The 23239-nt window shown below is 47.4% G+C and overlaps 1 protein-coding gene across 1 annotated transcript in view; it reads right to left on the bottom strand.

Moving 5' to 3' along the window:
* Positions 1-15587: 15587 nt before the first annotated feature.
* The window catches only part of LOC123746225 (probable G-protein coupled receptor Mth-like 1), a 28267-nt gene continuing 20615 nt past the window's right edge, over positions 15588-23239 (bottom strand). The window contains exon 7 of the mRNA XM_045727588.2: positions 15588-16344. Within this exon, the coding sequence (XP_045583544.1) occupies positions 16263-16344 (82 nt within the window). The 3' untranslated portion in view covers positions 15588-16262. The remainder of the gene's footprint in view (positions 16345-23239) is intronic.

Raw genomic sequence — 23239 nt, 5'->3', positions numbered from 1 at the left:
TAACCTAACCTAACCTAACCTAACCTAACCTAACCTAACCTAACCTAACCTAACCTAACCTAACCTAACCTAACCTAACCTAACCTAACCTAACCTAACCTAACCTAACCTAACCTAACCTAACCTAACCTAACCTAACCTAACCTAACCTAACCTAACCTAACCTAACCTAACCTAACCTAACCTAACCTAACCTAACCTAACCTTAACCTAACCTAACCTAACCTAACCTAACCTAACCTAACCTAACCTAACCTAACCTAACCTAACCTAACCTAACCTAACCTAACCTAACCTAACCAACCTAACCTAACCTAACCTAACCTAACCTAACCTAACCTAACCTAACCTAACCTAACCTAACCTAACCTAACCTAAACTAACCTAACCTAACCTAACCTAACCTAACCTAACCTAACCTAACCTAACCTAACCTAACCTAACCTAACCTAACCTGACCTAACCTAACCTGACCTAACCTAACCTAACCTGACCTAACCTAACCTAACCTAACCTAACCTAACCTGACCTAACCTAACCTAACCTAACCTGACCTAACCTAACCTAACCTAACCTAACCTAACCTAACCTAACCTAACCTAACCTAACCTAACCTAACCTAACCTAACCTAACCTTACCTAACCTAACCTAACCTAACCTAACCTAACCTAACCTAACCTAACCTAACCTAACCTAACCTAACCTCACCTAACCTCACCTAACCTCACCTAACCTCACCTCACCTCACCTCACCTCACCTCACCTCACCTAACCTAACCTAACCTAACCTAACCTAACCTAACCTAACCTAACCTCACCTCACCTCACCTCACCTCACCTCACCTCACCTAACCTAACCTAACCTAACCTACCTGACCTGACCTGACCTGACCTGACCTGACCTGACCTGACCTGACCTGACCTGACCTGACCTGACCTGACCTGACCTGACCTAACCTAACCTAACCTAGGCTATTTTTGGCCGGTAGCGGCGAAAATCGCGATTTTTGCCCGCCAGCTGCGAAAATCGCATGGTTTTTGGCCGCTAGCGGCGAAAATCGCGCGGTTTTTGGCAGGTAGCGGCGAAATTTGCACGATTTTTGGCCGCTAGCGGCGAAATTTGCACGATTTTTGGCCGCTAGCGGCGAAATTTGCACGATTTTTGGCCGCTAGCGGCGAAAATCGCCGCATTTTTGGCCGCTAGCGGCGAAAATCGGTCGATTTTTGGCAGGTAGAGGCGAAATTCGCGCGATTTTTGCCCGCCAGCGGCAAAAATCGTATGGTTTTTGGCCGCTAGTGGCGAAAATAGCGCAATTTTTGGCCGCTAGCGGCGAAATTCGAACGATTTTTGGCCGCTAGCGGCGAAAATCGCACGGTTTTCGGCCGCTAGCGGCGAAAATAGCGCTATTTTTGCCCGCCAGCTGCGAAAATCGCACGGTTTTTGGCTGCTAGCGGCGAAAATCGCGCGGTTTTTGGCCGGTAGCGGCGAAAATCGCGCTATTTTTGGCCGGTAGCGGCGAAAATCGCGATTTTTGCCCGCCAGCTGCGAAAATCGCATGGTTTTTGGCCGCTAGCGGCGAAAATCGCGCAATTTTTGGCCGCTAGCGGCGAAATTCGCACGATTTTTGGCCGCCAGCGGCGAAATTTGCACGATTTTTGGCCGCTAGCGGCGAAATTTGCACGATTTTTGGCCGCTAGCGGCAAAAATCGCCCCTTTTTTAGCCGCTAGCGGCGAAAATCGGTCGATTTTTGGCAGGTAGCGGCGAAATTCGCGCGATTTTTGCCCGCCAGCTGCGAAAATCGCATGGTTTTTGGCCGCTAGCGGCGAAAATCGCGCGGTTTTTGGCCGGTAGCGGCGAAAATCGCGATTTTTGCCCGCCAGCTGCGAAAATCGCATAGTTTTTGGCCGCTAGCGGCGAAAATCGCGCGGTTTTTGGCCGGTAGTGGCGAAAATAGTGCAATTTTTGGACGGTAGCGGCGAAAATCGCGATTTTTGCCCGCCAGCTGCGAAAATCGCATGGTTTTTGCGCAAAATAGCGCAGTTTTCGGCCATTAGCGGCAAAAATCGCCCGATTTTTGGCCACTAGCGGCGAAAATCGCACGGTTTTCGGCCGCTAGCGGCGAAAATCGCGCTATTTTTGGCTGGTAGCGGCGAAAATAGCGCTATTTTTGCCCGCCAGCTGCGAAAATCGCATGGTTTTTGGCCGCTAGCGGCGAAAATCGCGCGGTTTTTTGCCGGTAGCGGCGAAAATCGCGCTATTTTTGGCCGATAGCGGCGAAAATCGCGATTTTTGCCCGCCAGCTGCGAAAATCGCGTAGTTTTTGGCCGCTAGCGGCGAAAATCGCGCGGTTTTTGGCCGGTAGCGGCGAAAATAGCGCTATTTTTGGCCGGAAGCGGCGAAAATCGCAATTTTTGCCCGCCAGCTGCGAAAATCGCATGGTTTTTGCGCAAAATAGCGCGGTTTTCGGCCGTTAGCGGTAAAAATCGCCCGATTTTTGGCCGCTAGCGGCGAAAATCGCACGGTTTTTGGCCGCTATAGGCGAAAATCGCGCTATTTTTGGCCGGTAGCGGCGAAAATCGCGATTTTTGCCCGCCAGCTGCGAAAATCGCATGGTTTTTGGCCGCTAGCGGCGAAAATCGCGCGGTTTTTGGCAGGTAGCGGCGAAATTTGCACGATTTTTGGCCGCTAGCGGCGAAATTTGCACGATTTTTGGCCGCTAGCGGCGAAAATCGCCGCATTTTTGGCCGCTAGCGGCGAAAATCGGTCGATTTTTGGCAGGTAGAGGCGAAATTCGCGCGATTTTTGCCCGCCAGCTGCAAAAATCGTATGGTTTTCGGCCGCTAGTGGCGAAAATAGCGCAATTTTTGGCCGCTAGCGGCGAAATTCGCACGATTTTTGGCCGCCAGCGGCGAAATTTGCACGATTTTTGGCCGCTAGCGGCGAAATTTGCACGATTTTTGGCCGCTAGCGGCAAAAATCGCCCCTTTTTTAGCCGCTAGCGGCGAAAATCGGTCGATTTTTGGCAGGTAGCGGCGAAATTCGCGCGATTTTTGCCCGCCAGCTGCGAAAATCGCATGGTTTTTGGCCGCTAGTGGCGAAAATTGCGCGGTTTTTGGCCGGTAGCGGCGAAAATCGCGCTATTTTTGGCCGGTAGCGGCGAAAATCGCGATTTTTGCCCGCCAGCTGCGAAAATCGCATGGTTTTTGGCCGCTAGCGGCGAAAATCGCGCAATTTTTGGCCGCTAGCGGCGACATTCGCACGATTTTTGGCCGCCAGCGGCGAAATTTAAACGATTTTTGCCCGCTAGCGGCGAAATTTGCACGATTTTTGGCCGCTAGCGGCAAAAATCGCCCCTTTTTTAGCCGCTAGCGGCGAAAATCGGTCGATTTTTGGCAGGTAGCGGCGAAATTCGCGCGATTTTTGCCCGCCAGCTGCGAAAATCGCATGGTTTTTGGCCGCTAGCGGCGAAAATCGCGCGGTTTTTGGCCGGTAGCGGCGAAAATTGCGCTATTTTTGGCCGGTAGCGGCGAAAATCGCGATTTTTGCCCGCCAGCTGCGAAAATCGCATAGTTTTTGGCCGCTAGCGGCGAAAATCGCGCGGTTTTTGGCCGGTAGCGGCGAAAATAGCGCTATTTTTGGACGGTAGCGGCGAAAATCGCGATTTTTGCCCGCCAGCTGCGAAAATCGCATGGTTTTTGCGCAAAATAGCGCGGTTTTCGGCCGTTAGCGGTAAAAATCGCCCGATTTTTGGCCGCTAGCGGCAAAAATCGCACGGTTTTTGGCCGCTATTGGCGAAAATCGCGCTATTTTTGGCCGGTAGCGGCGAAAATCGCGATTTTTGCCCGCCAGCTGCGAAAATCGCATGGTTTTTGCGCAAAATAGCGCGGTTTTCGGCCGTTAGCGGCAAAAATCGCCCGATTTTTGGCCACTAGCGGCGAAAATCGCACGGTTTTCGGCCGCTAGCGGCGAAAATCGCGCTATTTTTGGCCGGTAGCGGCGAAAATAGCGCTATTTTTGCACGCCAGCTGCGAAAATCGCATGGGCAAAATATGACCCATCGCCGTTTTCAGTAATTGGCATATTTTCGGTATGAAACATCGTAATTTGGAACTGAAAATAGGTGCAGAGAGTCAGAATTCGGCTCAAAAATCACGCTCAGGAGTCAAATTTCCGACATTTTAGACATTTTGAAAACTGCAGGGGGGTTTGGACAAAATATGACCCATCGCCGTTTACAGTAATTGGCATATTTTCGGTATGAAACGTCGTAATTTGAAACTGAAAATAGGCGCAGAGAGTCAGAATTCGGCTCAAAAATCACGCTCAGGAGTCAAATTTCTGACATTTTAGACATTTTCATACATACTTGAGTCATACTTGAGCCAAATTTTGGACCCAAATTCTGGCTCTCTGCACCTATTCGCTGTTTGAAATTCCGACCTTTTATACCAAAAATCTGCCAATTACTGAAAGCGGCAGTGGGTCACATTTTGCCCAAACCCCCCTGCACTCTTCAAAATATCCTAAACATCCCATATTCGATACCTGAGCCATATTTTGGACCCAAATTCTTGTTCTCTGCACCTATTCGCTGTTTGAAATTCCGACCTTTTATACCAAAAATCTGCCAATTACTGAAAGTGGCGGTGGGTCACATTTTGCCCAAACCCCCCTGCAGTTTTCAAAATATCTCAAACATCCCAAATTCGATACTTGAGCCATATTTTGGACCCAAATTCTGGCTCTCTGCACCTATTCGCAGTTTGAAATTCTGACTTTTTATACCAAAAATCTGCCAATTACTGAAAGCGGCAGTGGGTCACATTTTGCCCAAACCCCCCTGCACTTTTCAAAATATCGTAAACATCCCATATTCGATACCTGAGCCATATTTTGGACCCAAATTCTGGCTCTCTGCACCTATTAGCAGTTTGAAATTTAGACTTTTTATACCAAAAATCTGCCAATTACTGCAAGCGGCGGTGGGTCACATTTTGCCCAAACCCCCCTGCAGTTTTCAAAATATCCCAAACATCCCAATTTCGATACCTGAGCCATATTTTGGACCCAAATTCTGGCTCTCTGCACCTATTCGCAGTTTGAAATTCCGACTTTTTATTCCAAAAATATGGAACCGAGAATTATATATACGACCAGCATAATACATCCACTAGACAATGTGACATTTTAATTATTAGAATTAGGGTGAGATATTTAGCAGGTGACTGCAGGTAATACAGGATTTACACAAGTTTAACATGATGTTGTATGTAATATTCTCATCTCTGTCATTGATGTTTAAGGCAAAAAGGGCTGCCATGGGCCCAAAATATGGCCGTCTTAACATTATTATGGGCCCCTTGGCAAACCAGTGTGCTGGGGCCCAACGACAGCCACTCACGGGAATAAAAAGTAAATGGTCGATAATATTAAAACCTTTACATTTTATTGGGACTTAACAAAACTGAGTCTAAATCATTAACAACATGCTGTGGAACAGCAACTAATCAACATGATAAACATTTGAACAATACACAAGGCTTGAAAAAGACAATAATACTCAGTAAGCTACAAATTAGATGGCACATTATGAAACATTTACGTTCCACTCAAAACATTATGTTTCATTTCTGTTGATAGGGTTATTCACCTAGAAATATATATCGTAAATGTTTATTGTTTAGTCCCACACCAGGATATAGGGTTATATAGGTGTGGTTGCACGTCCTATATGCTTGTGGGGCCAACAAGGAGTTTATTATGTAGTACTTAGTTGTTTTTCTCTTAAACTGGATGATAGAGGAGCAGTCTTTGACGTGATTGGGAATACATACATACATACACACACATACATACATACATACACAACCCGTTCTCGCACTTTCTTACAGTCAATATTGACTTATTAAATACGTGCATATGTGACATACTAATTTATTGTGAATATTTTAGTTTACCTTGTAAAGCTTCATAGAAAACACCGACCTTACCTAACCTTCTTAGTATGTTAAGCTAAGCATCTTATTGCTTCGTAATTACAATTATTACTTAACCTATACCTATAATAGGTTAAGTAACAATTGAAATTACGAAGCAATAAGATGCTTAACATACTAAGAAGGTTAGGTAAGGTCGGTGTTTTCTATGAAGTTTTTCAAGGTAAACTACAATGTTCACAATAAATTAGTATGTCACATATGCACGTATTTAATAAGTCAATATTGACTATACAAAAGTACGAGAACGGGTTGACATATACGTCCAGTCAGCATATAGCTATTTCGAGACAAAATCCAGTACATTTTATATTGGTGAGACGCCACTGTGATGAGTTTAAATATCACAGGAACTGTAGGTTAATGAGTGACATAAGGGGTTAGATGAGGCGTCTACAAGCATCAGCTGAAGGCTGGGGGAGAGTTGTGAAGTCAGCTGGTATTATGTCCAGATGCTGGAGGGTGGGTTTGACCCTCCCCCCCCCCTCCCCCCCACGTTGACCACAGAACGTCTAAGGTTACCTGCCCCTCCCGCTTACCAAGGGTGTCCCATACTCACACACACACACACACACACACACACACACACACACACACAAGGTCCTAGCATGGATAAGGAACTACCTAACAGGAAGGAGCCAAAGAGTTACGGTAAGGGGCGAGAAGTCGGACTTGCGAACAGTAACAAGTGGAGTACCACAAGGATCGGTGCTGGGACCAATTCTATTTCTTGTATATGTTAACGACATGTTTACAGGCGTAGAGTCCTACATGTCGATGTTTGCGGATGACGCAAAGTTGATGAGAAGAGTTGTGACAGATGAGGATTGCAGGATCCTCCAAGAGGACCTGAACAGGTTGCAGAGATGGTCAGAGAAATGGCTACTGGAATTCAACACGAGCAAATGTAAAGTTATGGAAATGGGACTAGGAGATAGGAGACCAAAGGGACAGTACACAATGAAGGGGAACAGCCTACCTGTAACGACGCGTGAAAGAGACCTGGGGGTGGACGTAACACCTAATCTATCTCCTGAGGCACATATAAATAGGATAACGACAGTAGCGTACTCTACACTGGCAAAAGTTAGAACATCATTCAGAAACCTAAGTAAGGAGGCATTTAGGGCGCTTTACACTGCCTACGTAAGGCCAGTCTTAGAGTATGCCGCCTCATCATGGAGTCCCCATCTGAAGAAGCATAAAATGAAACTGGAAAAGGTTCAGAGGTTTGCAACGAGACTCGTCCCAGAGCTACGAGGGATGGGGTATGAGGAGCGCCTGAGGGAACTGTGCCTTACGACACTAGAAAGAAGAAGGGAGAGGGGGGACATGATAGGAACGTATAAGATACTCAGAGGGATTGACAGAGTGGACATAGACGAAATGTTCACACGGAATAGTAACAGAACGAGGGGACATGGATGGAAGCTTGAAACTCAGATGAGTCACAGAGATGTTAGGAAGTTTTCTTTTAGCGTGAGAGTAGTGGGGAAATGGAATGCACTTCAGGAACAGGTTGTGGAAGCAAATACTATTCATAATTTTAAAACCAGGTATGATAGGGAAATGGGACAGGAGTCATTGCTGTAAACAACCGATGCTCGAAAGGCGGGATCCAAGAGTCAATGCTCGATCCTGCAGACACAACTAGGTGAGTAACTAGGTGAGTACACACACACACACAGAGGAAACAGCGAGTAACGGTGAGGGGGGAGACATCAGAGTGGCGAGATGTCACCAGCGGAGTCCCACAGGGTTCAGTACTTGGACCCATCTTGTTTCTAATATATGTAAACGATCTTCCGGAGGATATAGACTTGTTCATCTCAATGTTTGCTGATGATGCAAAAATTATGAGAAGAATCAAGATGGATGAAGATAGACAGACTACAGGATGACCTGGACAAACTTGATGGAATGGTCTAAAAAATGGCTGCTAAAGTTCATCTCAGGAAAGTGTAAGGTAATGAAATTAGGCAAAGGGAGCAGGAGGCAGAACACAAGGTACCATCTGGGAGGTGATATCCTGCAAGAGTCAAATAGAGAGAAAGATCTGGGGGTTGATATCACACCGAACCTGTCCCCAGAGGCCCACATGAAAAGGATATCATCAGCGGCATATGCTAGATTGGCCAACATAAGAACTGACTTCAGAAACTTGTGTAAGGAATCGTTCGGGACCCTGTATACCACTTATTTCAGACCAATCCTGGAATATACAGCTCCAGCCTGGAGTCCATACCTAGTTAAACACAAGACAAAGAAAAGATTCAGCGGTATACCACCAGGCTCGTCCCGGAACTGAGAGGTATGAGCTATGAGGACAGGCTAACGGAGCTGAACTTCACGTCCCTGGAAAACAGAAGGGTAAGGGGAGACATGATAACCACCTACAAAATTTTCAGAGGAATTGACAGGGTAGACAAAGACAAACTCTTCAGCACAGGTGGGACACGAACAAGGGGACACAGGTGGAAACTTAGTACCCAGATGAGCCACAGACGTTAGAAAGACTTTTTTCAGTGTCAGAGTAGTTAATAAATAGAATGCACTAGGCAGTGATGTGGTGGAGGCTGACTCCATACACAGTTTCAAATGTAGATATGATAGAGCCCAGTAGGCTCAGGAATCTGTACACCAGTTGATTAACAGTTGAGAGGCGGGACTAAAGAGACAAAGCTCAACCCCACAAACACAATTAGGTGAGTACATACATACACACACACACACACACACACACACACACACACACACACACACACACACACACACACACACACACACACACACAGGAGCCGGTGGCCGAGCGAACTGCACGCTCTACACGTGATCCTGTGGTCCCAGGTTCGATCCCGGGCGCCGGCGAGAAACGATGGGCAGAATTTCTTTCATCCCTATGCCCCTGTTACCTAACAGTAAATAGGCACCTGGGAGTTAGTCAGCTGTCACGGGCTGTTTCCTGGGTGTGTGTGTGTGTGTGTGTCTGTGGTGTGAGAAAAAAATAGTAGTTGGTAGCAGTTGATTGACAGTTGAGAAGCAGGCCGAAAGAGCAGAGCTCAACCCATGCAAGCACAACTAGGTGAATACAATTAGGTGAATACACACACACAGGAAGCAGTCCGTAGCAGCTGTCTAACTCCCAAGTAAGTAATTATCAAAAGAAGGCACCAAACCGGGAAGGCTATGTAGCACCATCAAAGACGCAAAATAATCAGAGGGCGCTAAATATCACCAAGGATGCCAATACGAGAACAAAAACGCATAAGGCGAACGATATCAAAAGTATCCGAGTCACCAAGAATTCTATCGAGGGACAGGTGACCGCGAGGGGCGGTCGGAAAGCAAGACATACGCTCGTCCTGGAAGTCTGGACATTCAAGAAGGACATGCACGACCGTAAGAGGGACAATGCAACTAGGACAATAAGGAGCAGGGCGGCGCTCCATCAAGTGACCATGGGTTAAGCGAGTATGGCCAATACGCAACCTCGCCAGAGCTGTTTCCCACCGCCGGTTACGGTGGAAGGAGGACTGCTACGAGAAAACACAACATTTAAGAGTACGTAGCTTGTTACCAGTAACAGACAACCAAGAAGCCTGCCAACGGGTAAGGACTGAGGAATGGATAACCGGGTAAAAGTCGGAATACGGAACGCCCTTACGAGAGATGGGACAAGAGCGGACAGCTTCCTTGGCGGCAGCATCCGCACGCTCATTTAAAGACACACCAATATGGCTGGGAACCCAACAAAACTCAACCGACTTAAATTTACTATGAACGAGAAACAGCCAATGCTGGATCTCGACAACCACTGGATGAACTGGATTAAAGGACCCGAGAGCCATGAGGGGACTACGAGAGTCAACAACAACTACAAAGGAAGACTGACAACGAGAAAGTAGGAGACGAAGAGCATGGAGAATAGCATAAAGTTCCGCTGTAAAGATGCTAGTCTCCGGAGGTAAGCGACACATATAAGTGCGATCAGGAAAAACAACAGAGTAGCCAACACCGTCCGCTGACTTAGACCCATTGGTGAAGACAGAAACGGAGCTGGAGTGAGAAGAAAAGTGCTCGAGGAAAAGGCGTTTTAGAACCGTAGGAGGGGTAAAAGCTTTAGTGATACGGGTCAAGGATGTACAAAACCGCGGAAGAGGGACCCTCCACGGGGGCAAAGAAGGAACAACACGAGGAGAAACATCAGAAATACGAACGGAAAGAGAATCCTGCAGGCGAGATAACCGGACAGAAAGAGGGAGGTGGTGAAGAGGAACAGGAACCGCAGGAGGGGTAAAAGTTAAAGCACGACAGAGGCGAGAGGAAGGATGTTGCAAGGACCGCGCAAGATAGCGAAGACAGTAGCGATCACGGCGGTCCTGGAGAGACAGGAAGCCAGTGTCAACATACAAGCTAAGGACGGGAGTCGAACGAAAGGCACCAGAACTGAGGCGCAACCCAGTATGGTGCAAAGCATCAAGACGGCGAAGAGTAGAAGGAGAAGCAGACGAGTAAGCAGGGCAACCATAATCGAGCTTAGACAGGACGAGAGAGGAATGTAAAGCAAGGAGAGTGCGCCTATCTGCCCCCCAAGAAGTATGGGACAAAACCCGAAGGAGGGTAAGGGCCTTAGAGCACTCAACACGGAGGTAAGAGATATGGGGAGACCAAGACAAACGAGTGTCAAGGAATAACCCCAAAAGCTTCGCGGAATCTTTGTATTCAAGGGGGATGACCATAAAGTGACAAAGAGGGACGAAGAACAACCCGTTTCCGCGTAAAAGTCATGGCACAAGTCTTAGAAGTAGAGAACTTGAAGCCATGACCTGTGGCCCAAGACGACACGGCATCAATTGCAAGTTGAAGCCGGCGTTGAAGGAGAGGCGAATCATCACCCTGACAACAAAGGGTAAGATCATCGACATAGAGAGCAGAGAAGACACCAGAAGGAAGAGAGGAAAGAAGACCATTGAGGGCAACAAGAAAAAGAGTAGTGCTCAGAACACTACCCTGGGGCACACCTTCGTATTGCTGAAAAGAGGGAGAGAGAGCGGTACCAAGGCGCACCCGAAAGGAACGACGAGAGAGGAAGCTGCGGAGAAAGAGAGGGAGATGACCACGAAGGCCAAAAGAATGAAGTTGAGATAGAATATGATAACGCCAAGTGGTGTCATAAGCCTTTTCTAGGTCAAAAAGGACGGCAACAACGGAGGTCTTCGCAGCAAAAGCAGTACGAATATAGACCTCCAAGTTCACCAGGACATCTGTCGTGCTGCGGCACTTGCGGAAACCAAATTGAGAAGGGGAGAGGAGGTGATGGTGTTCCAGGAACCACATCAGACGAACGTTAACCATACGTTCAAAGAGTTTGCAGACACAACTTGTGAGAGCAATAGGGCGAAAGTCCTTAGGGGAAGTACCCAGAGACCCCGGTTTGCGAACAGGGAGGACAACGGCATCGAGCCAGTCTTCAGGGACTGACGACGACTCCCAGATCCGATTATACAGACTCAGTAAATACTGAGACGTGCTCGGAGGGAGATGGCGAAGCATCTCATAATGAATACCATCGGAGCCCGCCGCCGTAGAACCGCAGAGGGCCAGGGCAGAACGAAGTTCAGAGAGAGAAGGGATCATTATAGGGAAGCTGAAGATGAGTGCAGAAATCTAAAGGACGAGACTCAAGGACAGGTTTACGAAGAAGGAAAGATTGGGGAAGATGAAGACCAGAGCTAACAGAAGAAAAGTGGGAACCCAGTTCGGAAGCGACCTGCAACGGGTTCGCCACAAGAGTACCATGGAGGTGAAGGACCGGTGAAACATCGGGAACGAACTTACCCACTATCTTGCGGATACGCTTCCAGATCTGGGCCAGAGGGGTCTCGGACGTAATTGTTGAGACATAAGATGCCCAACATTCACGTTTAGCCGTACGGATGGCCCTACGGGCCACCGCACTCGCTTTCCGAAAGAAAAGAAAAGAATCGGTCGTCTGCTTACGGCGGTGCCTCTTCCAGGCTGCACGCTTACAGCGGACAGCCTGAGCACAGTCCGCATTCCACCAGGGAACGCACTTCCGTGGACCCCGAGAGTAAGAGCGAGGAATAGAGCGGAGGGCAGCGTTGAAGACAGTGTCATGAAAAAGGAGGAGAGCGCGAGAGAGAGGCAGAAGGGAGAGGTCAGGGAGAGCAGCACTGAGGGTAAATAGGGTCCAGTCTGCCTTAGCAAACTGCCACCTAGGGAAAGAGAGGGAAGGGCGAAAAGAGAAAAAGGAAACAAGGATGGGGAAATGATCACTTCCATGGAGGTCATCAAGAACCTGCCACGTGAAATCTAAGTAAAGAGAAGAAGAGCAGAGAGAAAGATCAAGACAAGAAAGGGTGTGAGTCCGGGAGTCCAAATGAGTGGGCTCACCAGAATTCAGAAGAGACAGGGAAGAAGAGAGGAGAAACGGCTCAAGGAGGCGACCCCGGGTATTCGTCAGAACGTCACCCCAAAGAGAATGACGACAATTGAAGTCACCCAGCAGGAGCACAGGCTCCGGCAAGGAGTCCAGGAGGTGTTTCAAATCAGGAAGAGAGAGCGGGACACTCTGGGGGAGATAAATGGAACAAACTGTGTACCATTTCCCCACAAAGATACGAGCAGCAGAACAATGGAGAGGCGAAGGAAAAAGTAAAGGAACAAAGGGAACATCAGCCCGAATCAAGAGAGCAGAAGAATTAGAAGCCCCAGCAATGGCTGGGGGGGGGGGGGAGAGAGAAAGGAATAGCCACGAAAACGACCAGGACGAGCACCAAGCATTGGCTCCTGGAGACAGACACAAAGGGGCGAAAACCGCGAAATCAGAAGTTGGAGTTCGAGGAAATTGGCGTAATAACCTCGAACGTTCCATTGAAGAATGGACAACGACGAGAAGAGAAAGGACAAAAACAGAGAACAAGGAAGAAACAAAGGCGAAAGAGCAAAAGAGCACGTTAAAGAATATCAGGGTCGGGATCAGGGTCAGCAAAGTCAGGGTTAGGGGGCATGGGTAAACTGAGCAAAGACGGAGGGAAGGAAACGGGAGAACAGATCAGAGGTGGGCGGGCAGGGTCTGGAGGAGGAGGAGGAGGAGGAAGAGGAGGAGACAACGGAGAGGAGCCGTCAAGGACAGCAGCAGGAGGAGGGGGAGTAGAAAGAGGGGAGCGCACCCCAGCAAGAGCAGCAACCGAAAGGGAAGCAGGGGCCAAAGAAACCTCCATAGCAGGAACAGGGGGCGCAAGCACTGAAACGGGAGGGGAAGGAGCAACAGAGCCAGAAGGAGGAGCTGAGGAAGAAAGCGAAGCCTTCTTACCCGCCGGGGAAGAGGAAGGAGAGGAGCCAGGCTTACGCTTCTGACTTAAAGAGACCGGTGTCCCAGCAACTACGTACCGGGCAACGGATTCCAGTGTCTCAACAGGAGAAGCCGAACGAGAGCACACACGACGGCCGTTAGGAGAGCGATGGACATCCGCCCGCACCGACAGGCGGTGGGGAGAGCCGATAGATGGAGGAAGAGGATGGGAAGGAGGATCGGAGGGGGACGAGGAAGAAGACACAGAAGACACGACAGACCGGGTAGAAGGAAGGGGAACCCCAGACAGAGGACCAGGAGGAGGATCCTTTGGGAGAGAACCCAAAGGAACAGAGGAGGGGGCAGTGGGCGCATCAGGGTCCAAGGCCCGGAAACGGTTGTGAGTCTGAGGAAGGCGGGAAGGACGGGGAGAGGAAGAGCGCAACACGCGAGCATAAGAGATATTAGCATAAGGCGGGAGCCGGCGAACCTGGCGCCTCGCCTCAGGAAAAGATAAACGCTCCCGGTGCTTCAGGTTGAGGACGGCTGCCTCAAGCTTGTAATGGACACACGCACGGGAGAAGGTAGGATGGGCCTCACCGCAGTTGAGGCAACGAGCCTGGGGAGAAGTGCACTCCGACTTAGAGTGACCTTCGCCACCACACAAAGGACAGAGAGAGACAGTCCCGGAGCAGCGGAGGGCACCATGCCCAAACCTCCAGCACTTGTTGCAGAGCCGAGGAGAAGGAATGTACTCCTGGACAGAGCACCTGGCACCAGCAAGAATGACAGAGGGTGGAAGGGTCCTACCATCAAAGGTAATCTTCACAACCCGGAGGGGTTGACGGCGACTACCACGAGGGGGACGAGTAAACGTGTCCACCTGGAGAATAGAATGGCCCTGGGCAGCGAGGATATGTCGAATATCGTCGTGGCAGTCGCGCAGGTCCCGAACACCGGTTGCAACATGGGGCGGGAGCAAAATAGTGCCAACACTGGCATTCAACTGAGCGTTCTTCGAGACCCGAACGGGGGTCTCGCCAAGGCAGGATAAGGCAGCCAAGCGGGAAGCAGCATCCTGAGAAGGAGCAGCAACGACACGCGTACCGAGACGAGTGGGGTTGAAAGTAATGGAGGCATCCACGGAATCAATGAGATGTCGATGAAGGGAGAAATCGTCAGGAGGCGCAGAATCAAGAGGGAGGAGATCAAAATATTTGGCCCACGAAGCGGGACCAAACAAGGCTTGATAGGTAGCAGAACTGGAAGGAATCGAGCGAGGGCGGCCGTGACGAGGACGGCGGTGAGAACCCCCAGAGAGAGAGGGGTTAAAAGGCGCAGTAGTTACAACTAGAGAAGGAGCCGCGCCAGGGGACGAGGTAGTCACCACTGGGGGCTTGGGGCTCGACCCAACCACAGAGGAGGGAGGGGAGCCAGGGGAAGGAGTCAGAGAGGCCAAAGGAGGAGCAAGGTCGGGGCCCAATGCAGCGGAGGCTACAGAGCCCGGTCTTCCAATACGGACCGACTCGGGGGCTTGGTCGCCCACCCCACGAGCCTGAGAAGGTAAGCCAGAAGCAGCCGAAACAGGGGTTATCATCTTGACGAAAAGAAGAATTCACTCACGAATGTGCCCCCACACCCACCATGGAGCCACAATTAGAGGAAGGACACCCAACAAGAAGCTATCGCCGATCTTGTCGGGGCCTCCTAGGGGTGCGTCGTGAGTATACGCCCCACAAACGCCACCTTAAGAAACCGACAGTCCGTCGAGATCGGGTTCAGTGACGAAGTGGGGATTGACAATAAAAGGTTCCCCTCGCTCTCGACGTCGGGTACTGCAGTTCTACGGGTGCATGAGTATGCCTCCTCAAGCACCCGGGCGTCAAAATAGAAGAAGTCCAGGGAAGAACCAGAACGAGCAAAAGGTCGGCAGGAAACGGCAAGCAGATAGGAGAAGAGGGGGGAGAAAAACGAAACAGAAGGAAAAGGAAAAGGTGCCCAGCAGAATTGGAGAGGACGGCAGCAGGAGCACAAGGCTAGAAAAGGACAGAGGACTGTCCTAAGGAGCATCACACTCCGGCAGCCGCCCACGAAGCCCCCACACGGCGACAACGAGCTGAGCGGGGAGGGGGGTCTAACTCCCAAGTACCTATTTACTGCTAGGGAACAGAGGCATCAGGGTGAAAGAAACTCTGCCAATTTTGTTTCTGCCATCACCGGGATCGAACCCGGACCTTAGGATTACGAGTCCAGAGTGCTGTCCACTCAGCTATCAGGCCCACCTCTGAACATGTCTTACCGCTCCCAGTTTGTACCAAACCCCCCCAAAATTGCTGCTCTATTGTGTAGTATTGATAATCTATACACATTTATTATGGGTGGGTGTTTAAAGAATCGAAGGGTAGTACTACATGCCGTATGGCAGCAAAATTTTCTTGCATGCCACCCAGAGGGTACTTCCCATAGGTTTGCTACCCCTACATAACTTATGACATAATTCAATTGAATGAGACCTAACGATGGAATTTAATGGTTTAATGGCAATTAGACAGATTTTTTTGTATGATATCCTTTTGTTCACAAATCTTAATTTTTAAAATCTTATGCAATGAGATATACATTTAATTAATTGAGTACTTTATGAGCATTTTATATATTTGGAAAAATAGGTAACTTAGCGATCTTACCTAACCTACATAGGCCAGTTATGACCAAGTACTGCTAAATTTAAATAAAGTTCTACCAATACTGTTCGAATATTAAGATATTGTCGTAATATCGTAATTTTTATTTAAATTCAAGCGTTGAGCGAAAAAATTCCTTTTCGACTAGCCGACCCTTTGCCAACTACGTTAAGTCGGATGATTCTGCTTAATGACAGTCTGCGTATAGTGATAGGCGGAATAAGATAATAGGTGGTGTTGATAGGAAGTTCATATGGTGGTGTTTCATATATTGGCCTGTCCCACGACGGTGACCAGGTAAATATACACCCCTTGTAGGTTGTTGATCACGTCGAAGATGATTCTCCTGTCACAAGAAAAACAAGAAGCATCACAATATTATACAATCAGTAGGACCACCTCTTATTATATGGCAAAGCACTTACAGTACTTTATTTCATGATACATGATTTCTGAGGTTCCTATAATAAAGGTTATAACAAGAAAGTCACAAGCAGAAGTGGTCAAAGCTTATCGAAATCTTTAGTTTTCATTTGGTCTAAGTCTATAAGCCACCATATTTAATTTGAGGTCATATATATATATATATATATATATATATATATATATATATATATATATATATATATATATATATATATATATATATATATATATATATATATATATATATAACTGAAAACTCACACCCCAGAAGTGACTCGAACCCATACTGCCAGGAGCAACACAACTGGTGTGCACAGGACACCTTAATCCACTCGACCATCACGACCGGACATAAGGAGGCGATAGCCGAAGCTATTTGAACCACCCCTCCCCCCGCCGGCACTCGGATGGTAATCTTGGGCATAGTATTTTATCAAATCACCTCATTCTTTGGGGCACACATGAGGAACACAAATGCTTCGAACTTCAAATGCTTTGGGGCACACGTTCCTCACGTGTGCCCCAGGGGGAGCGTTACACGCTCCCACTGGTTACATCTTTCTTTGGTCTTCATTGTCACTATGTATTTAAAGACTAAAACAGTGGTTACTTTCTTCGATTGACATTTTCATGGTCTATATTTTCGGTGTCGAAGTCATTATGTGAGAAGACTAGGTCTGGTCTAGTTAATTGACAAACCCCTCCAAATAATAACTGATCAATCAGACTGATTCCCACGTCAGGCTACGAACAGCCGAGTCCAATTAACAGCCTGGTTGACCAAACAACCAAACGGGAAGCCTGGTCGGAGACCGGGCCGCAGGGTCGTTGATCCTCGGAACCTACATAAGGTAGACAAAAGGGAGTAGGTAGCCTAGTTGATTGGTTACCTTTCCTCCTTGTTTCCTCTCTGACAAGTTGCATCAGGTAGTTCCTCTCTACTACTTCTGTAAGCTTCCCTCACATTACTCATCCACTGATCTTGGGTCCATTGTCTCCCTGTTGATTTGGTTATGATTCAGTCAATGGGCTGTGTCTACCAACACTTGCAGGATATTCAAGCATGCTCTGTTTGTAATTTCATATTCTTGCCTCAGTCTTCTGTTGTTCTCTCTAGGGCTGTAGATTACAGCTACAACCACTTTCTCTCCATCAAATGAAATGATTCCCACAATACAGTCCATGTGGTCGTTTGTCTCCTCCAATGAAATCCCCTCAAAGGTGAAGCGTCATTTTACAAGAAGTGGCACTCTTCTTCCTCCTCCTCTTTTAAGTCTTTAACTTATCATTATCTGGTATTCCATTAGGAATATTGAACTGCTATTCATAGCAGTTACCATGGTTTCTACTAATGCTGTTACATCAGAGTCTGTTTCCTCGGTCCTTTCTTTAAGTTCATCTGCTTTATTTTGCAATCCATCAGCATTAGTTTACCAGATCTTCAGGGTCTTCAATGTTGCTCTGTCCTCTGATTAGTTCATAGCCTTGGTATGGGATCTAGGTAAGCTTCGGGATGCATTTGGGATGTGGGACAGAGCAGCTAGACAGATATACGAGAGACACTGGGTCGGAGTCCGGGGTATGATGAAGTGAGATTTGTGTGTGTGTACTCACCTATTTGTACTTCCCTATTTGTGCCTGCAGGATCGAACACTGACTCCTGGATCCCGCCTTTCTAGCCATCGGTTGTTTATAGCAATGACTCTGGTCCTATTTCCATATCATATCTAGTTTTAAAATTATGAATAGAGTTTTCTTCCACAACATGCTCCTTAAGTGCACTTCATTTTAAACTAGTAACTTCCTAACATCTCTGTGACTCATCTTAGTTTCCAGCTTCCACCCATGTCTCTTCGTTCTGTTAATATTACGTGTGAACATTTCGTCTATTTCCACTGTCAATCCCCCTAGGTATTTTATATGTTCCTATCATATCCCTCCTCTCCCCTCTTTTTTCTAGTATCATAAGGTTCAGTTCCTTCAGGCACTCTTCATACCCCATCCCTCGTAACTCTGGGATTAGCCTCGTCGCTAACTTCTGAAACTCTTCCAGTTTCCTTGTGTGTTTCTTCAGGTGATATCGCGGCACACTCTAAGACTGGTCTCGCGTTGGCAGTATAGAGCGCCCTAAATACCTCCTTACTTGCGTTTCTGAAGTAAGTAAGTAAGTATTTATCAAAAGAAGGCACCAAACCGGGAAGGCTATGTAGCACCGTCAAATGCGCAAAATAATCAGAGGGCGCTAAATATCACCAAGGATGCCAATACGAGAACAAAAACGCATAAGGCGAACGATATCAAAAGTATCCGAGTCACCAAGAATTCTATTGAGGGACAGGTGACCGCGAGGGGCGGTCGGAAAGCAAGACACACGCTCGTCCTGGAAGTCAGGACATTCAAGAAGGACATGCACGACCGTAAGAGGGACAATGCAACTAGGACAATAAGGAGCAGGGCGGCGCTCCATCAAGTGACCATGGGTTAAGCGAGTATGGCCAATATGCAACCTCGCCAGAGCTGTTTCCCACCGCCGGTTACGGTGGAAGGAGGACGGCCACGAGGAAACACAACATTTAAGAGTACGGAGCTTGTTACCAGTAACAGACAACCAAGAAGCCTGCCAACGGGTAAGGACTGAGGAATGGATAACCGGGTAAAAGTCGGAATACGGAATCCTGTTACTTAGGTACTCCTTTATCCAACGGAGTACCTTCCCTTTCACTCCAGCCTGCATCTCCAGTTTTTTCACTAGCCTCTTGTGTGGCACTGTATCAAAGGCTTTCTGACAATCCAAAAATATGCAGTCTGCCCACCCTCCTCTTTCTTGCCTTATTTTTGTTGCCTGGTCGTAGAATTCAAGTAACCCTGTGAGGCAGGACCTGCCATCCCTGATTCCATGTTGATGCTGTGTTACAAAGTTCTTTCGCTCCAGGTGCTCCACTAGCTTTCTTCGCACAATCTTCTCCATCATCTTGCATGGTATGCAGGTTAGGGACACTGGCCTGTAATTCAGTGCCTCCTGTCTATGGCGTTGACGTCACTGCTCCGTGCTCTGACGATGGACTTGGGTTCGTAACACGTTGACACAGGTCTGTAGTTAAGTGCCTCCTCCCTACCCTCTTTCTTGAATATTGGTACGATATTTCCCTCCTTCCAACAACTGGGCAATTCTCCCGACATAAGTGACTCATTAAAGATACTTGCCAGAGGCATGACGAAGGCCTGCGCTGCCTCTTAGTATCCACGGTGATACTTTGTCTGGTCCAACTGCTTTAGTTGCATCCAGCGTTGTCAGCTGTTTCATTACCTACTCTGCTGTCACCTCTATATCTGATGGTCTTTCATCTAGGGTAATCTCTTCCAACAATGGCAGTTGCTCAGGCTCGGTTGTGAACACTCCATGGAAACTGGCATTCAGTGCCTCGCAAATTTTCTTGTCACTTTCTGAATATGCCCCTTATGTTTTCCTTAGTGTTGTCACTTGGTCGTTCACAGACATTTTTCCTTCTTATAGGGCTAATTTTAGGTTGTTTTTTTGTTTTGATCGCAATATCGCTCTCATAATTTCTTTCCTATACTCTTCTTATGTTAATGTAATCGTTCCTAATGCTGTTACATCTAATCCTGTTGTCCTCTGTCCTTTGTCTTCTGTACTTCCTCCACTCTCTCCTGCTCTCATTTTTGCTTTCTGACACTATTAAACCCATGGTCTATTAAACCATGAGTTAACTATATTCCCTTCTATTTTTTTCCTTTACTGTTGGTATAAATCTCTTTGGCCACCCTTGCATTTCCATACGACTAGGTTCATCATATCTTGGATTGTTTTTCCTCTAATTTCTTCCTCCCACTGTACTTCTCCCAGATAGTTCTTATCCTCCCGTAGTCCCCATTCCTGTAGTCAACTCTTCTTTTCCAGACCTTTTGTCCCGTGGTCGCAATTTTAAGTTCCATCATATAGTCAAAGATTAGGACACAATGGTCACTGGCTCCTAGGGGTATTTCATGTTCCAAATTCTCGATGTCTTCTACGTTGACGTAATCACACACTAGAAGATGAAAAGACGACGACGTTTTGGTCCGTCCTGGACCATTATCAAGTCGATTGTGAAGAGACGAGAAAGGTTCGGGCATAAGTAAGGCAAGAAAGTGGTGAGGCGGAGGAAATCTTGGAGGAAGAAAAGCAAGGCGAAGGATAGGGGTAATAAAGGATATGAAGGAGGGGGGGGGGGGAAGAGAAAGGAGTAAATTGGGAACGATAAAATAAAAAAAATAAATAAAAAAAACGCACCGAAACGTCGACGTCTTTTCATCTTCTAGCGTGTGGTTTGGTCAACATTGATAAGCCATGGTATTGTGACTCATCATCTGCATATGTCTTCTACGTTCTGGGTGAAAATCAGAGAGTGTAATAGGCTCGGTGTATCCCCTCTTTCCCTTGTGTCGGGAAATTCCTGTCTATAACGACTACTAACTTTGTTCCCCCAAGTTTTTTCCCCCCACCATGGAGATTCCTTGTTTTCCACTTTATCTATCTGCGATTTAGGTCCCCCATGACCAGCAGTTTTGCTCTCATTCTGTGAGCTATTGTGCCTGCCCTCTGCAGTTCATCAATACATGCCTTGTTGTGGTCATCATACTCTTGCCCGTTTGGTGGGGGATTGCAGATTATCAAGATTACAATCTTCTTCCCATCTGCTGTCAGAGTCCTCATCTATCCCACGTGTGTGTGTGTGTGTGTGTGTGTACTCACCTAATTGTACTCACCTAATTGTGCTTGCGGGGGTTGAGCTCTGGCTCTTTGGTCCCGCCTCTCAACCGTCAATCAACTGGTGTACAGATTCCTGAGCCTATTGGGCTCTATCATATCTACATTTGAAACTGTGTATGGAGTCAGCCTCCACCACATCACTTCCTAATGCATTCCATTTACTAACTACTCTGACACTGAAAAAGTTTTTTCTAACGTCTCTGTGGCTCATTTGGGTACTCAGCTTCCACCTGTGTCCCCTTGTTCGCGTCCCACCAGTGTTGAATAGTTCATCCTTGTTTACCCGGTCGATTCTCCTGAGGATTTTGTAGGTTGTGATCATGTCCCCCCTTACTCTTCTGTCTTCCAGTGTCGTAAGGTGCATTTCCCGCAGCCTTTTCCTCAGGCCTTTCCACCAATGTAACAGTTCTATTGTTACGTAAAGTATGGTGACAAATAAACACAGACACTGAGATACTATATATATATTTGGTCGAATATACAGAAGTACACAGGTGATACGTTGGTGTGAGTTGAGCGCACTGAGCGTTGATACAGTATCTCGCAAGTGTCTGCTCTAGACCACACTTGAAAGTCATGCCTCTTAGTTCTGGGACTAGTCTAGTAGCATACCTTTGGACTTTTTCCAGCTTCGTCTTGTGCTTGACAAGGTACGGGCTCCATGCTGGGGCCGCATACTCCAGGATTGGTCTTACATATGTGGTGTACAAGATTCTGAATGATTCCTTACACAGGTTCCTGAACGCCGTTCTGATGTTAGCCAGCCTCGCATATGCCGCAGACGTTATTCTCTTTATGTGGGCTTCAGGAGACAGGCTTGGTGTGATATGAACTCCTAGATCTTTCTCTCTGTCTGTTTCATTAAGTACTTCATCTCCTATTCTGTATCCTGTGCCTGGCCTCCTGTTTCCACTGCCTAGTTTCATTACTTTGCATTTACTCGGGTTGAACTTCAACAGCCATTTGTTGGACCATTCACTCAGTCTATCCAGGTCATCTTGTAGCCTCCTACTATCATCCTCTGTTTCAATCCTCCTCATAATTTTTGCATCGTCGGCAAACATTGAGAGGAACGAATCTATACCCTCTGGGAGATCATTTACATATACCAGAAACAGTATAGGTCCAAGGACTGACCCCTGCGGGACTCCACTTGTGACGTCTCGCCAATCTGAGACCTCACCCCTCACACAGACTCGTTGTCTCCTGTTGCTTAGGTACTCCTCTATCCACCGTAGTACCTTCCCTCTCACTCCAGCCTGCATCTCCAACTTTCGCACTAGCCTCTTGTGTGGCACTGTATCAAAGGCTTTCTGACAATCCAAAAATATGCAGTCTGCCCACCCTTCTCTTTCTTGCCTTATTTTTGTTGCCTGGTCGTAGAATTCAAGTTACCCTGTGAGGCAGGACCTGCCATCCCTGAACCCATGTTGATGCTGTGTTACAAAGTTCCTTCGCTCCAGATGCTCCACTAGTTTTTTTTCGCACAATCTTCTCCATCAGCTTGCATGGTATGCAGGTTAGGGACACTGGTCTGTAATTCAGTGCCTCCTGTCTATCCCCTTTCTTGTATATCGGGACTACGTTAGCTGCTTTCCAAATATCTGGCAGTTCCCCTGTTGCCAGTGATTTGTTATACACTATGGAGAGTGGTAGGCTCAGTTCTCTTGCTCCTTCCTTTAGAACCCAAGGGGAGATTCCATCTGGGCCTATAGCCTTCGTCACGTCCAACTCTAGTAAACACTTCCTTACTTCCCCACTGGTAATCTCAAACTCTTCCAGTGGTTCCTGGTTAGCTATTCCCTCAGTTACCTCTGGAATTTCTCCTTGCTCTAAGGTGAAGACCTCCTGGAATTTCTTATTCAATTCCTCACACACTTCCTTGTCATTTGTAGTGAATCCTTCCGCCCCTATCCTTAATCTCATAACCTGTTCCTTTACTGTTGTTTATCTCCTAATGTGGCTATGCAACAATTTAGGCTGAGTCTTTGCCTTGCTTGCGATGTCATTCTCGTATTGTCTTTCTGCCTCTCTTCTCATCCTG

Source organism: Procambarus clarkii, chromosome 1 (assembly GCF_040958095.1).
Source record: "Procambarus clarkii isolate CNS0578487 chromosome 1, FALCON_Pclarkii_2.0, whole genome shotgun sequence".
NCBI lineage: Eukaryota > Metazoa > Arthropoda > Malacostraca > Decapoda > Cambaridae > Procambarus > Procambarus clarkii.
This window is presented reverse-complemented; position numbering and strand designations above follow the sequence as displayed.